The sequence below is a fragment of the Oratosquilla oratoria genome, unplaced genomic scaffold (assembly GCF_046742065.1).
Source record: "Oratosquilla oratoria isolate Oo_2021 unplaced genomic scaffold, ASM4674206v1 SCAFFOLD66, whole genome shotgun sequence".
Taxonomy (NCBI): Eukaryota; Metazoa; Arthropoda; class Malacostraca; order Stomatopoda; family Squillidae; genus Oratosquilla; species Oratosquilla oratoria.
The window spans coordinates 322,083-341,643 of record NW_027467730.1 but is presented as its reverse complement, the minus strand read 5'-3'; the positions used below and the strand labels follow the sequence as shown (position 1 = coordinate 341,643).

Genomic DNA, 19,561 nt, shown 5'->3' with positions numbered 1-19,561 from the left:
CACCAAATGACAAACAGTTCGTTTTGCCCTCACTCCAGCGTCTTAAGGCTATGACACAGGCTTTGCAGCACACATGTGGAGCAAAGTTTTTGTCTTGATCACCTAGCTTTATTCCAAAATATGCATTGTAAAGGAACTTTACTGACGGCGTTATAGTGCATTGCTGGTCACTAAAAGTTACCTTTCCACAAACAAAACAAAATCTATCAGGACTGTTTTTACACTTTCTATTCATTTTTATTAAATATAAGGAGTTTTGCTAATGTATTTGCCTGCAAAAAAATTCACAAAGATGAATAAAGTTTTAGAAATACACTTTCAACACTGTTCATAGATGAGAAAAGTCATGGATTAAAAAACCAACACTTAGTTGGAGAGTGAGCAAGCAACACACAACCACTCGCGCTCGCGGTCAGCTAGAGACTGAGCTCTCTAACGCCATCTAGGGAGCTTGGTCTGTATCTTAAAAACTAGACCTGATTGAGCAATATGAATGCTTGATTTGGATTTAGGAGACAAATTTTATTAAGAATCATCTATGAAACCCTCAGGAACATTTTTGACGCAGACCAGTGTTATCATTTGTATTATCATTATCATTATTATTATTATTATCATTATTATTATCATTATTATCATTATTATTATTACTATCATTATTATTATTATCATCATCATTATCATTATTGTTATTATCATCATTATTATTATTATTATCATTATTATTATTATTATCATTATCATTATTACTATTATCATTATTATTATTATTATTATTATTATTATTATTATTATTATTATTATTATTATTATTATTATTATTATTATTATTATTATTATTATTATTATCATTATTATTATCATTGTTATTATTATTATCATTATTATTATTATTATCATTATCATCATTATCATTATCATTATCACCATTATCATTATTATCATTATCATTATCATTATTATCATTATCATTATTATCATTATTATCATTATCATTATCATCATTATCATTATTATCATTATCATTACCATCATTATTATCATTATCATTATCATTACTATCATTATCATTATTATTATCATTATCATTATCATATCATTATCCTTGTCATTATTATTACTATTATTATCATTACTATTATTATTATTATCATAGTAGGCGTCCTAAGTTACTTCCCATGATCAGCAACAGTAATGTATAACTGGACTTGATCATAAGTGATGATGACGACTACGAGACTAACAACATAGCAACAGGAAAAAGGAAACATAACGATTACAAAGAGCCAAGTGGATCTGGGAACGGACTACACCAAGTGACCAGTGACATGGGTAAAAAGAGCGAAGAACACCAGGATATCAGGAGGAGAACATACAACACAAGCGGCAAGAAAAATAGAACAGTGAAAGAAGACCAAAACTATATTTCCCTACAGCCGACGCAGAACTAAATTTGAAAAAGAAAATCAAGAGGACCCTAAGATTATTCAAAAGACATCCCCAATTTGAGGTCTTCTTTAAGGAAGGGAAGAATAGGCCACACATTTAACAAGCCAAGGGTTTGAAAATATAAAGAAGGTGCTTCCAGACACAATCAAAAATCTGACAAAAGTTGTCATTTTCAATTTTTCCTCTTTATGCAGATCATAATGATTGTTTGGACGATGAGAAATTTGTATCAGTTAAACGTAGGATCGTTCAAATTGAAGGGGAATTGGTGGAGAAACCGCAGCTTATCGCACTCATGAAAGGACAGGTGACTGACAAAATATCTATCAAGTGTTTAGGGGACAAGAAAACTGATATTTACAAAGAGGAACCTGTAATATGCTACAAATGCAGCAGCAAATAGGGACATATGGCATGGAAATTCAATGAAACCTTTAGGTGTGGGTATTGTAGTCAAAGACACGCGTCCAAAGAATGCATTGATCAAATTAACCAAAAAGTCAACGTAACAACACGATGCTGCAACTGTGGAGACTCGCACAATGCAAATTCTAAATTGTGTCCTAAACGAACCCAGGAAGCAATGTAATCAATATTTGGTGTCATGGGTCTGTTGTCGGCCAAAAAGCTGGATGTGCTATTGTGACCAGGGAACTGTATGAATATCGTATAAGTAATGAAGAGCGATATTCCAAAAGAATAGAAGGTACAACTGCAGCACAATGACATGCAATACATCAAAATTGAAAAATAACCTCCAACAGAGGACGGTCATCATTATATCTATTTGTAGATAGTGAGAGTGCATTACTTGCATTTGATTCAAAACTCCAGTGATGACAGCCGTCTTGTTTTTAAGTGTAAATCAAAAGTTAATGAAGGACATGCAACCAATGTAACTTTTGTATGGATAGCACCATTACAGTGTGGAATATATGTCAATGATGTAGCTGATGATTTAGCTAAACAAGGAAGAGAGACTACTTTAAGGCATGGTTGATATGATCAGTGTAGCAAGTAAGGAAGAAATAAAAGTGAAAAGGAGAAAAGAAAGAGACGACACTTGGGACGTAGACAATAGACAATTGTTGGTCATTAATGCTATGGTGTCAAAAATGAAGCAAAGTAAGGTTGTGATAGTGTACAAGTAGGCACAAAATGTTCTTTAGTTTGAGAAAAGATATGACTATAGGCGCCAACGGCTGAAGACACACGCCGCTTCTCGTCCGATCAGCCAAGTTAATTAAGCAGCGTTGGGTCTGGTTAGTTAGTACTTGGATGGGTGACGACGACCGCCTGGGAACACCAGATGCTGCTCTTGGTATCTATTTATCCTCTCTTCTCTTTCTGTCCTACATTTTTGCTTTCATTTATACCAATTTAACTACAAACAAACGGCTCATATTCCACTTTCTCTGTCTGCTCTGTCCTAGGATTCTTGGTCAATCTAAACCAGCTTCGCCACAAATACTTATCGACCTCGTAATAAATAAACCCTATCAAGAGCGTTAAGCCTATCTAACTTATTCATGGCTTCCTTAATATCAATATAGACCATTATTTGATTGTGGCCCGTAGTACTAGTATCACAAGAAATAATCATGGCTACAAAAGAGTCCATAACAGATCAAACACCAAGCAATCTTTTCTTTAACCGCATCGTAAATCTTTCCAACAAACTACCTCTTCAAGTGGTAACTTTAAATACAATTGACACTTAAAGTAAGTCAGTGGTTCTTGACACTTGACACTCCTTACACCCCCATTCAATTCGCAAGCAGCCCCCCACCCCCCTCGTAACGACCAATATGCCTCCTCCTCCTCCTCCTGCTGCTGCTGCTCTTTACATCTCCTTTATCCTACCTAACAATGGCTACCAACCACAACCCCTACCTACCGCTGTCAAACATACAAAAACATCAAATCTCACAAATGCAACGCACGACCCAACGTCTCAACACAACACTTCATTCACCATCATTTCCATCTCATTAATTCATTCACCCTCACTGCCAACTCACCACTTCCAAACATATAAATACACCACTCACGCACCTCGCTCTATATATGCTAAGTCTTTGACTATCTCTCATTCTCAGGACTCGCAAGTCACCATGTATCACCAAATGTACATGCATCTTATCTACGTGTAATAATTACTCTCCTTCCATTTCTCTACTTTCTGATCGCGACAGCACCAACTATCACTTTTTTTTCTTTGTCTTCAGCCTTTTGTCTTTTCTCTTCATTTTAACTTACCAATCAATCAATCTTGGAGATTTACTTCTTCCCCTCTCCGCTTCTTAGCTGTCATAACTTGCACACACAACATGACTGAAAAATAATCTCCTGCCTGCCTCCCACTCATCACCAATATATGCATATGGATATATCTTTGCATATACAAATATATTCTACATTTCTTAAGTTCATCATTTCTATATTGTATGTAAAGCTACAATTTTAAAACAACTTATTGGATGCATAAACATAATCGTTGTAGGATTCATCAACTTTATGTATATATGCATATCTTAACATGTACACATATTCCTCTATTCTATATTTCTTATATATTCTAAGCTTATCATTTGTATACTGTATGTACAGCTACAATTTCAAAGTAACTTACTGGACGCACAAACACAATTGACATAGCATTTATCAACTTTATTTTTATAACTATCAGCTTCACTAACTCCTTTATTCTATATTTGTTATATGCCTTAAGCTTATCATTTATATATACTGTATATACAGGTACAATTTCAAAGTAACTTGTTGCACGCACAAACATAATTCATATAGCATTCACCAAGTTTACTTTTATAACTATCAAATTCATTACATTCAATAAATTGGCCACAGGTGCATAGTCTTTCCTCAAATACATAAACACTATCTTCTCGTTTTGTGATTATCATTTATATTCTTATTACGCTATTTATCATTCCATTTAGAACACATGGTACGTGACATTTGTATGTCTAAATGTTCTTATTAGTTCGCCACATTGAGCTACTTTGGTGAATCAGCGTTACTCAATCTTCCATATTCCTGGCATTGAAAAAAGACAAGCAAATAAGTCCTAATATTGGATTTTGTGGTACTCGCCGATAGACTCACACATCCACACAAACACACACACACGCAAGCACACCCACACCCACGCACGTACGCACACACACACACACACACACAGACACATGAACGCGCACACACACACATATATATGTATTCATATATACAGTATATATATAGTATATATATATATATATATACAGTATATATATATATATATATATATATATATATATATATAATACCGATAACCTAATGAAAAGGTGTCAGTAATTGTATCATGACACCCAATATTGAACATATTTGAGTTGCACATACTAATGGAAATGGATATACATTGTTAGTTTCCTCCTCTGGTAGCTTAGAAGGGCTAGATGGTGGCCACACTGCAATCTGGCTAGGTGGACTCTGTCTTTTCAAGGGAGAGAAGATTCAGATGAATGGACATGAAGGGGTCTGGCACGCAACAATGTATTGTCTTTTAGTCAGTTTATTGATGGAGCAGTGAGCAATATCTTAGTATGTGTGGATGTTCTGCTATGTAGTGCGGTGGGTGTGCTGTGTTTCTTAAAGGTTTAAAAGATGGCCAAAGGTTTAATAAGGAGACAAAATAAAAATATACAATTTTTATACCTTTTATTGTGGGAAAATATCACAACCAACAAACTTTGTATCTATGACTTGATTCCTGGTAGTGACAGGTACTGATGGTATGACCTGCATGACAACTCCAGATGGATGACGAAGTAAGGTCTTGTTAATGTACACCAAGAGCACCACTAAATACTCTGACAAGTACCTGCCAGACGGACATCAAAGGGATAACGGTCTCCCTGCTGCCCATCTCCAGAACATGTCACCATCATCACCTCCATCTAGAGTGCAACTCCAATGGACAGACACTTTCCAGACTAGGTCCAAGATCTCTTATCAATTTCAACTTCAACATTTCACTCCAGTGAATGCTCTCCTCCTACAAGTCCGTAACACAGAAAATGTCACACACTACAACAACACAACAGTCCAAAGTTTCTTCTCACACAGAGTGATGGGAAGGCCCCAGGACTGTTGCCAGTGATTGTGGTGCTGCAACTTTCCGGTCAGTAAAACTTGAGGTAACAGTTGTTCTTGTTGTTATTATTCCATACTTGTCAAACTTCCATTTCTGAGCCAAAACAGTGTGATACTTAGTCTCATACATCCATAATTTATGGAATTCTTATACAAGAGTGTTTATTCTAATTATAAAATAACACCCTCTTCAATGTAAGCTATTATGTGCAGCCAGATTCCACTGTGCAGTGACCATATGTACCTCCTTTGCTATTATACATACATGCCAAAAGGCCTTCTCCCCCTTATGCCAAGCCAAGCATACACCCACCCTAAAACCTTGGTAAAAGATGGTGTCAAAATCACTGCTTCCAGTGTTACAAATATATCTGATAAAGAGTTCTGTCTTGAAATATTGCCAAAATAAGGACAATATCATCTGGTGTCATCCATTTGTAGATAAAGATGCCACACAACAGTAGCCAAACTTTGGAATCCAGCTGTACAGTGGTCTTATAACAACTGATAAATAAAATTACCTCACCCTTGAAATTCACCTTGTTAAGATGTGCACTTTTTGGGAATAAGGCATTAATGACATGTATAAAAGTTTTTTAAATACTCATCACTATATATTAATGAACTACAACAACTCTTATCACATACAGATGTAGTTACCTTTCCTTGTCATAAAAAAGAATAGAAAGTAGGATATATTGAGAGAACTTCAGCAATTCAAACTATTCCTGGTTTAAACAACATCATCAAACCCACAAGGAAGTAAACTTGCAATTCTCCTTATACTTTTAGCAGTCAGTACTTCTGCTCTGCATTGCACTTGGCCTCCTGAGTATTAATGATGAACCAAAAATTCCAATCACATTCAATTTAGATTATATAGAGTTAGGTACAATTGTAAATAATTTTCCAATTTTCTTTAAACAAAGTAAAACTGGGGATCTATGGGCAAGCAACATATATCTAACAAAATATACTTTTTTGTGACAATTTTGGTGATGAGGTTTTTCACTCTTAAAAAGAAAAGAAAAACTGTAAACTGTTATGTTCATTCAGAATGCTGAATACTGTTTTTGATTAGAATAGTGAAAATATACAATATAATAGTGATAAAAATATACAAAGCCTCATTATTGCACCATGGCAAGTATAAATATTAACCCATTTATTTTAAGCCCCATCCACATAAGCAGTGCTTGCATACACAAGTTAGAAATTCATTGTGTGATAGATTCTACCTTCATCCATAATAAAACAAATTTCTCACTTGTGTCTACAGGCACTGCATGCTCATGTGGATAGAGCTTGAGGGAGTATATACATTTATTATTTTCAATTGATTTATTCATTTTTCTTCCTCCAGGCAAAAATTGGATAATTTACTCAGTTGTGGGATGAAATTAGGACAAAAAGGGATTCTTAATAGATAAAGAACCCCTCCACCCCCTAAACCTGTCCTTTTGTCCTAAGTTCACCCATGAACTAAGTAACATCATCTGGTCTTAGCCTGAACAAATACCTATGAAGTACATCAACTTAAGGAAAGAATTACTTTCTAAAATAACAAAAATACATGATGTACTCTTTGTCCTACACATACAGACATACACATGCACACATACACACACACAAAGCATCCACAAGTTTTGAAAACAATAACAACACTTATTTTCAACAACATCACCACATATAAAGACAAAAACGAGTAATAAAATTCAGGGAATCTGCTGGTATTTGCAATAAAAAGTACATCGTCTATGGATAATTCATCCCTTAACCAGAATATCTTCAGTTACAAGCACTCCATATTGGTGACAAATCTGTTAACTTGCATATATCCTTTTCCACCTAGACCACAGCACAAAAACAAGTTATTCTAAACACCCTTTTCTTTCTTAGACAATAGCTTTCATGTTAACTTAAAACACTCCAGTTTGAAACATATCACCTCTACTGATGGCTGTTGTCGGCTTTCTCAGGAGACTCCGAGGCTGAAAAAATACTGTAGGCTACTTTTTCTCCTACACAGGAGATGGACACATTAACACACACACACACCAACTTCATACACATTAATTACTATTCAATGCCCTTCCTATCTCAGCACCTCCTAAAATCAACCCGTACTAAAGACATGAATGCATCAGTATCTACATACATAATACTAAGGGCTTTTTTCCCCTTTAAAGGGAGGTAGCCAAAGTCAAAAGGCATAATTCCACTCCCACCCATTTTATCCCCACCCACTCCACTCCCATTCACAAACCCATCAGTATCAGTATCCACCTAGTAAATTCCACTTGAAAACAGTTACAGCACTTTTTTATTTTCATTTTTAATGGGACTTGGCATAAAATACCATTACTGAACAGACAAGACTAATAAGCATTCAAACTGAACAAACTGTTCACACAAGACATTTGTTACAATATATGGTGGTCCAGGGAAATGGATGTCAAAAATAATGGTCTCCCTGCCACCTGCCTTCATATCCCATTGATACCTTCACCTCCATCTGGAAGTGTAGCTCCAAAGGGCGCTCTGTCTCCAGACCAATCTTAAAAGCTCTATCAACTTTGATTACCGTTTCTCAACATTCTCACATGAGGGGAGCTGACGATCGGTAACTGCTCCCCACCTCATGATAACAGGCAACAGACCCACAAAAAAGAAAAAGAAAAGAAAATCAATAAATAAATAATAAATGAATATATAAAAAAATAAATAAATAAATAAAGAAATAAAATAAAGAAATTAAAAAATGACATCAGTCTATTTCTTCTCAGATCTATGGGAAAGCCCAAAGCTCACTCTTTACTACAGTAGGTTTCCAGTCAGTGAAACCCAAGGCAATAATTATTATCATTATTCTCAATTCCCTATGAAATAGTAAGGAAACAAGTAAAACTCAAAAGATTAAATATTCTGCTGTACAGGTTTGACTAGTTTTTCCTCCATCTTCCCTTAAACAAAATGGCTTCATGCTATCCTTCTTTCCACCTTCCTACTTCATAAAAGAATACTAATAGCATATTTCAATCTATTTCATATAATATTTCAAGGTATTGTGCAATTATACCCTGAGCAACTTAATTCTTTTTCAACAGTCATATCATTTTGTTCTATAAATGTTGTCACATGAACCTGTAAAAAATATACAATATTGTCATAACCATCTTCAGCAAATACCCTCACCCTCTTTCCTTAAAAAGAGACAACAAACAATTCACTGCACAGCTGTTGACAGCCTTGTACCACAGGTGCAGTCATGAGAAACCCTACAGTTCATAAAGATCATGAAAATATAGCCATTATGCTTAACACGCACACTTTTTCAATATTCAATCCCACAAGAGTCTGCTGTTACTTGTCCAAAATACAAAGAAGTCCTTCCCCAGGTGCCAAAGTGACATTCTTAAAGATAAGGTAACCCTCCTTATCATGGGATGACACTGCAACAGCTCCACCATAGTAAAGGTGAGATATATCCGCATCCAGCAGCTGTGGACTTAGATTAGAGATGACAGCATACTGGTGACGCCGTGGGTAGAAACGGTCAAGTACTACCAGGCCATCTCTTGCAATCCTCATCTGTATAAATACATACACAACACATATTAGCATTGGTTTGCCTAGGCATACTGATGACTATTTCTCATGGTCTCAGTTATGTTGTAAATAAAAGTGTATTCTTCATGAAACTAGATATAACCACCCCAGAGTACTTTGTATTACACTGTCCTACATTCACTCTTTCTAGATAGCAACACAAAATTGATTGATTGAGCTACATAATCACTTCATTGAGTCACTTATAGGCTGAACTGGTGGCCACAGATCTCCTGGAAGAGAACTAAAGCATCCGAGTGATTCACCTGGAGATATGAATAAAATCTGTAGGTTAAAAAGATTATGTGTAATTATGTGTAATTATGTGTAATATCAGTTTCCATAACAAAGGTTCTTACCTTGTAATTTGTTGATTTTGTTGGGTGATAATCACCTTCATAGTTAAAGATCCCATTAACATATATTGGAACCTGTAAAATAAAATCAATTAAACCTCTCTACATAAAACTAACTTTGAAAATAAATCTAGATTTTGGTATACATGTATTATACAATGACCAACACATCTTTTGGTGAATAATATCCGAGACTAAGGTTCAGTGCTGCTAAACTATTAAAAAACAAGCATCTCACTTGGATAGACAAAGGGTAAAGTAGGTGGATAGGATAAATGATGTTATAAGAGCACACAGTGAGGACACTAAACAAGTCAAAATGTATGAATGACAGCTGCAGAGGAATGCATGGACAAAAAAATGACCTACTCCTTAAGAGGGATGCATTAGGGATGAAGAGTTATGCTGGAAAAGAGGTGAGGTGCAATTTTTGCATGGTTTAAGCAGAAAAAAAGTAAAATGGATGCATATGACAGAAGCAAAAAGAGTGGGGAGGATTTTCCTTTTATGACCATCCAACTTGCTTTGTGGGTGGTGCTTGATTGACTAGAGGAACATAACTAGAAAAGCACCTTTTCTTGCCGGAGTTTTATCATCTGCCTAACTGGTTCTATTGTGTGGTTGTGATTGTAGACATTGTTAAAATCCCATCCAGGACTAAGGCTTTTCCATGGATCTGTAGTGCTAAAGCCTGCAAATTTTTGGTCTGTCCACTGCATAATTGAAGTCCAGTTATGTGGCTGTAATATAAACCATAGGAATTAAAACCAATGTTAAATGACACTTTAACAGGAAAAAAATATATATTCATTCTAATTCCTAGATACATGAATAAATGAGTTACTCTGTAAAAAGATGTTCCCTTGCACCACCTAACTTCAAAGCAATTTCTTACCTCCACTTTCCCTTGCTTAGGGCCATGGAGGTTGATTTCATCTCCATAATGAACAGAGACAGTGCCAGGCAAAGTCAAGAGAAATATGGTAGCCCCAATGGAGCTATAGTGTTGTGCACCAGGACTCGAGTGGCCAGCAGCCAAAGTAGCAACATGCCAGTTGATCCATGGGAAAGACTGGTGGGCATCCCAAGCCACCACAGACTGGATCCGTTCTGGAAGCTTTCCAATGCCACTCATGTCCAGTGGGGCATCGATCAAGTCCACGATTGTGATGAGGCGATCCAGATGAGGGAATTCAAACTCACGCATCTTCTCCAAAAACCCTACAGGTACCTGAATCACATATATACATTATTTTCTATAATTCATCATATAAATGTACATAAACATTAAATCTAGTGAACAAACTATGAGGTAATACATTGCTCAATACAGTAGAAGCCCGATTTAACGAACTAATTCAGCCAAGGTCCAGTCCGCTAAAGTGAATTTTCCGTTAAATTGAGCGAGTGAGCGTTGGTGTAACAGTGTTGCCAGAGCAGATTGTAAAAATGATACGTACCTAAAAATTCCCTACTGTACACACACACACTTACAGTATATATATTATTGTAAGTGAATTATAGGCAGCACAATCGTGAATTGCAAACGAACAGCAATGTGCAGTAATTTGTTGCAACGTGTGTGTGTGTATTTACCTAGTTGTATTTACCTAGTTGTATTTTACGGGAAGGGGAGCTATGCTCGTGGGGTCCCGTCTTCATATCTCATTTTATCTAAACTATTTTTAAATTCATGTATTGTTTTTGCACACACCACTTTCTCATCTAACTTGTTCCAACTGTCTATTACTCTGTGAGGAAAGCTGTTCTTTTTCAAATCTCTTCTATAGCTGTCTTTTTTTATTTTCTTTCCGTGTCCTCTTGTATTTCTGTCATCCCATTTTATCAGATTCTCTCTATCAGTAATTTCTATGCCTTTCATGATTCTGTAAATAGCTATCAAATCTCCTCTCTCTCTTCTTTGCTCTAGTGTCTGTAGTTTAAGTTTTTGTAGTCTCTCTTCATATGATAGTTTTGAGAGTGTTGGTGCCAATTTTGTAATTGCTCTTTGTATTCTTTCAAGTTTTTTTTATACATTTTTTTGTACTTGGTGACCATATCGTTGCTGCATATTCCAATCTTGGTCTTATCAGGGTGATTAGGATTTTCCTCACCATTTCTTCATCCAGGTATGTAAATGCCACTTTGATTGTTCTTATTAAATTATAAGTTTCTCCAAAAATCTTATTTATATGTTTCTCAGGTGACATATCATTCATAACAATGACTCCCAGGTCCTTCTCATTTTCTACTTTTTTTATTCCTTCTTCTCCCAAATTATATGATCCTGTTATTCTGTTTTTGCTTTTTCCAAATTCCATTATACTACACTTTTTTGTATTGAACTCCATCTCCCACTTCCTACTCCATTCTTGTACTTTATTTAGATCTCTCTGTAGTGATTCACAATCTTCTTCAGTTTTCACTCTTTTCAGTAGTTTTGCATCATCTGCAAAGAAGCTCATATAGCTTTCAATTCCTTCATCCATATCATTAATATATATAGCAAACATTATTGGGGCCAGGACTGTTCCCTGCGGGACACCGCTTATTACTTCATTCCATTTTGAGTGCTGGTTTCTTATCACTACTCTCATTTTTCTTTCTTGCAAAAAGTCTTCCATCCAATTTAGTAATTTACCTTGTATTCCTCCTTCAGATTCTAGTTTCTTAAGCAACTTCTTATGTGGTACTTTGTCAAAAGCTTTTTTTAGGTCTAGAAATGCACAATCAGCCCATCCATCTCTTTCTTGTATTATATCTATTAGCCTTGAATAGAAGCATATTAAATTGGTGACGCATGATCGTCCTTGTCTGAATCCAAATTGCCTTGGATTTAGTACGTGGTTTTTTTCCAAGTATTTTACCCATCTATTTTTGATAATTCTTTCACAAATTTTTGCTATTGTACTTGTTAGAGAGACTGGTCTATAGTTGTTAGGTTCTTCTTTATTTCCTCCTTTATATATAGGTACTATATTTGCTTTTTTCCAATCTTCTGAAACTTTTCCTTCTTTCAAGGAACTGCTTATTATGCTATGTATTTTGTCTGCCAGTTCATTCCTGCATTCTTTCAGAATCCAGTTTGCTATTTCATCTGGTCCATGTGATTTTCTGACATCAAGATTACTCAATTGTATCAATATTTCTTTCTTTGATACTTCTATTTTTTCTATAGGGGGGACTTTCTCTTTCCATTCAATCTCTTCAGGTTGTATGTTCTCCCTTGTAAACACTGATTTAAAATGTTTGTTCATAATTTCCGCCATTTCCATTTCCTCAGTGTATTCAACTCCCCCTTGTCTTAATTTCTCCAAGTCCTGTTTGTTTTTCAGTTTATTGTTTACAAATCTGTAGAATAGTTTTGGTTGATCTTTACATTTTTCTATGACGTCTTTTTCATATTTTCTCTTTTCCTCTCTGCATGTTTGTACATATTCATTTCTATAACTGGTATATATTTTCCATTTTTCAGGTTTTCTGTCTTTTTTTCCATCTGGTCCAGGCTTTGTCTCTTTTGTCTTTTAACTCCCTACAACTTTTGTTGTACCAGCATTTTACATATTCTTTTTCTTGTTTTTGTCTTGGGACATACTTTTCCACTCCTTGTTTGTAAATTTTTGTCAAAATATTCCATTTCTTTTCCACTGATGTTTCTTCTTTGTATATTTCTTCCCAGTTTTCTTGTTGAAAGAATTCTCTTATTTTATCAAAGTTTGTTTTTTCATACATCATTCTTCCTTTTCTATATTGTTCATTTCTTTTGATATATTTTTCTTCATTAAGTTCCAGTTCAATCAATATGTGGTCACTTTTACCTATTGGTGTTTTATATTCAATCTTGTCCACTATTCTAGGTTCAGATGTAATTAATAAGTCTAGTCTCGATGGTTCTTCTTCATTTCTATACCTAGTGTTCTCCTGTATCCATTGTGTCATTGTGTGGTCAATAATCATCTCAAGTAGAGCGTTTCCCCATGAGTCATCTCCACCCTTTACTGTCATTTCTTCCCAGCAGATTTCTTTGCAATTAAAGTCGCCCATCATAACTATTCTTCCTCCATCTTCCATTATTTTATTTAATGTTATCTTTGTGTCCTCTAACATACTTTTATGTTCACTCTCCTCCCATGAGGCTGTTTTTGGAGGCACATAATTTATCACAAATTTTCTGCTCTTCTTACTCTGTCTTCCACTTCTATCATAATCATCTCTACTGTATTCTTTCCATATATGACACCTTTCACGTTTATATCCTTCTTAGTCAGGAACATAACTCCACCCCCTTGCTTTTTCTCTCTGTTTCTAATCCAATAATTGTATGCATTATGTCCTACACTGTTGGGTGGTAGTGGGCCTTTTAATTTTGTTTCTACAATTCCCATTATGTCCGGTTCTTTTTCTTTCAAATAATCATTCAGCTCATTCAATCCTGTTATTAATCCATCTATATTTGTGTAAGACACTCTTAGTTTTCTGCCATATCCATTGTGTTCTCTGTTTCCCTTATGTTTTTCTTTTGTATGTCGAACTTCCTTAGTTTCATGTTCACTACTCTCCAATAGAATCTCTCTTTCTCTGACTCCGTTCTGTTCTCGTTTTTTGCCTTAGCTTCCAGTCTTTTCTGCTTTTCTTCCTCTCTTTCCTCTTTATTCATTTCTCTTTTTATCCATATCTTTTTGTATTGTTCACTTGTTGCTAGTTTCCCTGTTTTGGATAAGATATTCTCTGCCGTTGTTTGTGACTTGAATTTAATCTTAATTGGTCTGGTCTTGTCTGTGCTATACTTTCCGAGTCTAAATTTCTCTTCGATTTGTTTCATAATTTCTGGTTCATCTTCCTGAACTGATTCTAGTAATTGGCTTACTTTTTCATTTTCCTCTTTGATTCTTGTGGTTCTATCTGGGTTATGTTTCTCTTCCATTCCTAATATAATTATACATTTCTTTTTGTCTGCTAAGTCTCTTACTATATTCTCCTTCTGTCTCATCACTTTAATAACTGAGTTTTCAGTTTGTTCATTCATTTACTGTCTGATTATGTCAGTGAATGCAACCTTGCTATTTTCATGAATTTTTTTCCAACCCTCCTTGTTCTCCATATTATTCTCCTTTAAGACTTTATTCTCATCTTTTACTTCTTTTAACTGTTGTTTTAATTCTTCAATTTCCTTAGTTAAGTTTTTGTTCGCCCTCTCTAGTTCTTCCAATTTTTCAATTCTTCGTATCATACTGTCAACATTACCGAACCTACGCTCCAAGTCCTCGTTCATCTTATCGACCTTCTCTTCTAGTCTTGTCAGTCGGGGGGGGGGGGGTTGTGTCCCCCCCACCCTCTTTAAATCCCTTGAAAATATTCTCATCACTTTCTACTGTATTGCTCCTATCTATACCTCTAATCTTCACATTCCTATTAGACATGTCGTCATCATCCAGCTCGTCTTGCGGTCGTTTGTCCACCTTTCGGCGGCCCGTCAGGGCCAATTCCTCCACCTCCTCATTACCTTCCATTTCCCCAGCAATCCCTCCCCCTCTCCTCTTTCCTTACTTTCCCACTACCCCACGAGCAATTTCCCCCACCCTGCAAATACAAAAAGGCACTTCTCTTTGCGTTGGGATCCACAATCTGCACTTTTCTTCAGAACGTTCTTCAAGCCGTCCGTTCGTTGAAAGTGTGTGTGTGTGTGTGTGTGTGTGTGTGTGTGTGTGTGTGTGTGTGTGTGTGTGTGTGTGTGTGTGTGTGTGTGTGTGTGTGTGTGAGAAAATGAAGGCATAAGCTTTGGCTATTACAATCAGTAAAAAAAAATTATGCTGGTATTTTTCATATAATTAACACAAGTGAGTGCCTTATTTATATATTGTCTGTCAACTACATATTTTTCATACTTAGGCCTTTATCTAATTAATTACATTTATTTTGATAAAAAACTTACAAGTGAACACCATGTACTTACAAACTGCATACAATCATAAGCATTATATACTGCATAAGCATAAGCACAATTACAACAAATATAAGGTCAGCATAAAATTGTACTGGATACAATTTTGGCATATTCAATACTTTCGTGAATTTCTTTCTGAAGTAAAATATAGTTAATTTGGCTGCCTCCTCTTAGTCTGAGATAACTCATGGCAGATAATATATGATGTTCTGGCACTGAACATGAATATTTATTTGGTGGATAATGATACGTACTTGCTAACATACTCTCCTGGTTTGACACATTTTATGGTATCAACCATTGCAGGTTCATTAGTCATATGACCTTTCTGTATTCGTTTCTTCTCTCCAATGCCACTTGAAATGGGACACACCATGTTCAGTTCCTCCTTGTTTATAGGAACAAATGTATGATATTTCCGAGTTCCCTGAATAGCCACACTGTTGTGGAATTGATATTCCATCAGTTGTTCTGCATCTTTCAAATCAGACAGTTACAATGAACATTTTTATTGTCTTGTTCAAGTTTTCTGGTGTAAGAATTTGCCTCTCTCCAAACTGACCCGAGCAGTAGCTCCCTTCACTGTTCTGCCAATCCCATCACAAAGATTTACAAAGGCGGAGCACAATAAATAAAATATGTAGATAAATACATAGGTATAGTTAAATAATAAACAAACAGGTAAATAATAAATAATAATAGACATATAACTAATAATAAATGAGAATCAACCAAATAATGATAAAACAAACAAATGATAACAAAACAAATAAACATATAATATAAAATAAATGATAATCATTACAGCATCTTGCTTAGGTGTTCATCAAAATGATTCTTAAAGCTTCGAACTGAACTACATTGCACTGCCTCTGCAGGAAGTTTATGCCATTCATTAACTACATGGTTGGTAAAGTTGTTTCTACCCACTTCCAAATTTAATCTATTTCCGGACAATTTGAGACCATTGTTTCTTGTCGGATTCTCATTCAGTGTGAAAATTTTGTCACTTTTGATGCTGTCAATTCCCTTTAGAATTTTAAGGACCTGTATCAAGTCACCTCTGAGTCTACGCTTTTTTAAGGAAAACAGATTCATGTGTTTCAGTCGACTTTTGTATTATTTATTTTTGATATTTGGAATCAGTTTTGTGGCTCACCATTGTACTTTTTCCAATCTGTCAATGTCTTTAATGAGATTCAGTGACCATACAGAAATAGCATATTCCAAATGTGGACGAACTATCAATTTATATAGCTTGTTAATGAGTGATGGACTTTTAAAGTCAAAAGATCGTGCAATCAGTCCTAGAATCTTATTTGCTTTCTCAGAGGCTGAAATACACTGCTTGGATGATTTGAGATCGTTAATGATAATTATGCCGAGATATTTTTCACTACAGGTATTCACTTTTGTTAACGAATTTCCAAATAATTTGTAATCGTACTTACTGTTATTTTTTACCTATGTGCATTACCTTGCATTTACTTGTGTTAAATTTCATTAACCACTTTTCAGACCATTGCTGTAATTTATCTAAATCTTCTTGAATAATTGGTTTAAGTGATCATTTTATGCATCTTTGCCATGAGATGTACAAAAAAAATGCCATTCACAAGACAAACCAAAATTTTCTTCATCCATCCGAAAAATAGTACAACTTTTTTCAGTTGTGAGCACTTGAATTTGACATAGCCCATAAGCTGTTCTATAAATGAGTAAACCATTAGTGTTGTGTTTTAGTGATGGAGATAACAAACAGTCAGTGAAAAGGTTAAGTTCTTGGTCTTCAGATGATCTATAATTAATAGGCGACAAAAGGGTGAACTGTACATTGTGAGTTGTCCCAGTGAAATCCCTTAGCAGCATCTTGGGCAATGAAAGAATAACCCTCTGAAAAATCACCTCCTACTATAACTGCCTCCTTCAGAGGTGTACTGTTTCTTTCAACTGTTTTAAGTACTGTGATTGCTGCTGTGCAACAAAATGATGACAAACCATGCAGGATATTTTCTTGCTTAGTGATGGTAAGTACAGTAAAAGCTCTTTTATCCATTATTCTCGTATCCGGCTCCTTCTTACAATTGGCATATTATTCATGAGGAAATAACAATTTTGTATAAAAATGTAAAAAATTCGAAAAAATGAAATTTAAAATTCCCGCGCCATTCCCGCCGCCGCCAGAGGTAGAGCGCATCTTTGCTGCCATCTCCCATAAATCCCGCCACTCCGTCAGGCCCAGTGCCCACTGTAATAAGACGCCTGATGTTAAGCGTGCGACTGTCTATTAGCAACTCTCTCAAAACACAAACACATACTGACAGCAAAGGAAGGTAGTGATGGCTGAATTGAAGGATATGCGTGGTAGTGCTAAGCTTAGCGTCACTGATGAAGCTCTTCAGGAGTGGATGGAGGTCGACAAAGACTAACTGACGACGAAATCATTCAGGCAGTGATTGAGGAGAAGCATGGTAAGGAAACAGAGGCTGATAGTGAAGAGGAAGATGACCTAGAGCCAAGAGTAACGTGGAAGGATGCTGCTAAAGGATTGGCAACATTATCAAGTTTGTGGAGCAGTGCACCTACATGGGGACTCACGACGTGATGTCTCTTCAGTCTTCAAAATGAGTTTTTAATGCAGAGAGACAAGCATTCTAAACAAAGAGACATACGTGATTTCACGAAAATAAATAAAGATAAATAAATATGAATATACTGGTAAATAAATAAACAACAAAAGTGAAGCCAATGAATCAATTTGATTTAAGTACTCAATGAATAAAGGCAATACATGTATTTTTTTTTTATTTTTCCTTCTCGTAACCGGGATTTCCCCTTTCCGGCACATCTTTGGTCCCACTCGTGCCAGTTAAAAGAGCTTTTATTGTATTCATGAAGTGGCTCCACTTTGTCTACCAATGTACAACAGTCAACGGTCACCCATTGCTTGCCTGATATTTCATTTGGACCTGATTCAACATTGTCAAGCAAGTCGAGAAAGTTCAGAACACCTTCTCTTGGGCAGTCTTTGCAAATTTGCATCATGCAAGCTTCTTTTTCTTTACTGCAGACACTATAATCCATAGGATCTTTGTATGAGTGACCTTATTTTCCAAATGCAGCCAACTGTAATTTTGGGTTCTGATAATGTGTACAGACACAGAGAGAACGGGTCCCACCACTACCAGCAAACACACAACATGATGGCTGTAATTTACCAAATGTAGAGAATCACATTTTAATATTCTTTTTATCATTTTTATATAGTTCAAATATCTCTCTTAAATTCCCAAGAACCAGCTGCTTTTGCACCTTCAGCACTGGTGATTTTCACACAATCCTTTTGGCCACGACACATATGACTAACCTCATCTGACTTATAGAATCTTCAAACTAAATCTTTGTGCTCTTCTGATGCCACTTTTCCTTTGCTCATGATTGGAATCTTTAGAAAGATTCCAAATTCTGATTTTAGTAAATGGCTCTCTCTCACCATATATGTTGTAGTTTGAAACAAAACAAACAAACAAAAATGTGGTTTCTTTAATTTAGTATAGGGAGAGAGTCAATGCATGCAGTTTATGATTATTTGCTATCCAGGAATAACTTTTTCAATTTCTCAGATTGTGTTTCAGGTTTTGAAGCCTCACTTTCTGCCTTGCTATTAACATGAACACCATAACTGACCTCTAGGCTTTCCTTCAAATGTTTTTCTGGCATCTGATAGCTTACCATGAGCTTTGCACTTCTTCTGGCTCAATGATAACCCTTCTGAAAAGAAATAAAAATTCATACATTTACATTAATATACAAAGGAAAATTTGATACAAAATAACGTCATAGTTGTCATTACAATATATGATTTAATTGTTTAACATTTCTAAAAATAAATGGATAAATTATAAGGAATATTTCCTCTCTCACCACATATATAAAAATAATATTAATAATAATAAGTTTATTTGGCAAAGAATCAATATACATGTACATGAAATGCAGGAACACATACTTCAAAATAATAATTGCAACAAACATAAATTAGGTTAGCACA

The 19,561-nt window shown here is 35.4% G+C and overlaps 1 protein-coding gene across 1 annotated transcript; it reads right to left on the bottom strand.

The window, feature by feature from the left end:
• Nucleotides 1-5,149: 5,149 nt before the first annotated feature.
• On the bottom strand, nt 5,150-19,260 carry LOC143023844 (trehalose synthase/amylase TreS-like). Its single transcript, XM_076182487.1, has 5 exons — nt 19,243-19,260; nt 10,462-10,797; nt 10,139-10,306; nt 9,570-9,641; nt 5,150-9,192 (listed from the first exon to the last, which is right to left on the bottom strand). The coding sequence occupies exons 1-5, from the start codon at nt 19,243-19,245 to the stop codon at nt 8,965-8,967; spliced, it is 807 nt and encodes a 268-aa protein (XP_076038602.1). The 5' UTR covers nt 19,246-19,260; the 3' UTR covers nt 5,150-8,964.
• Between the last annotated feature and the right edge of the window lie 301 nt (nt 19,261-19,561).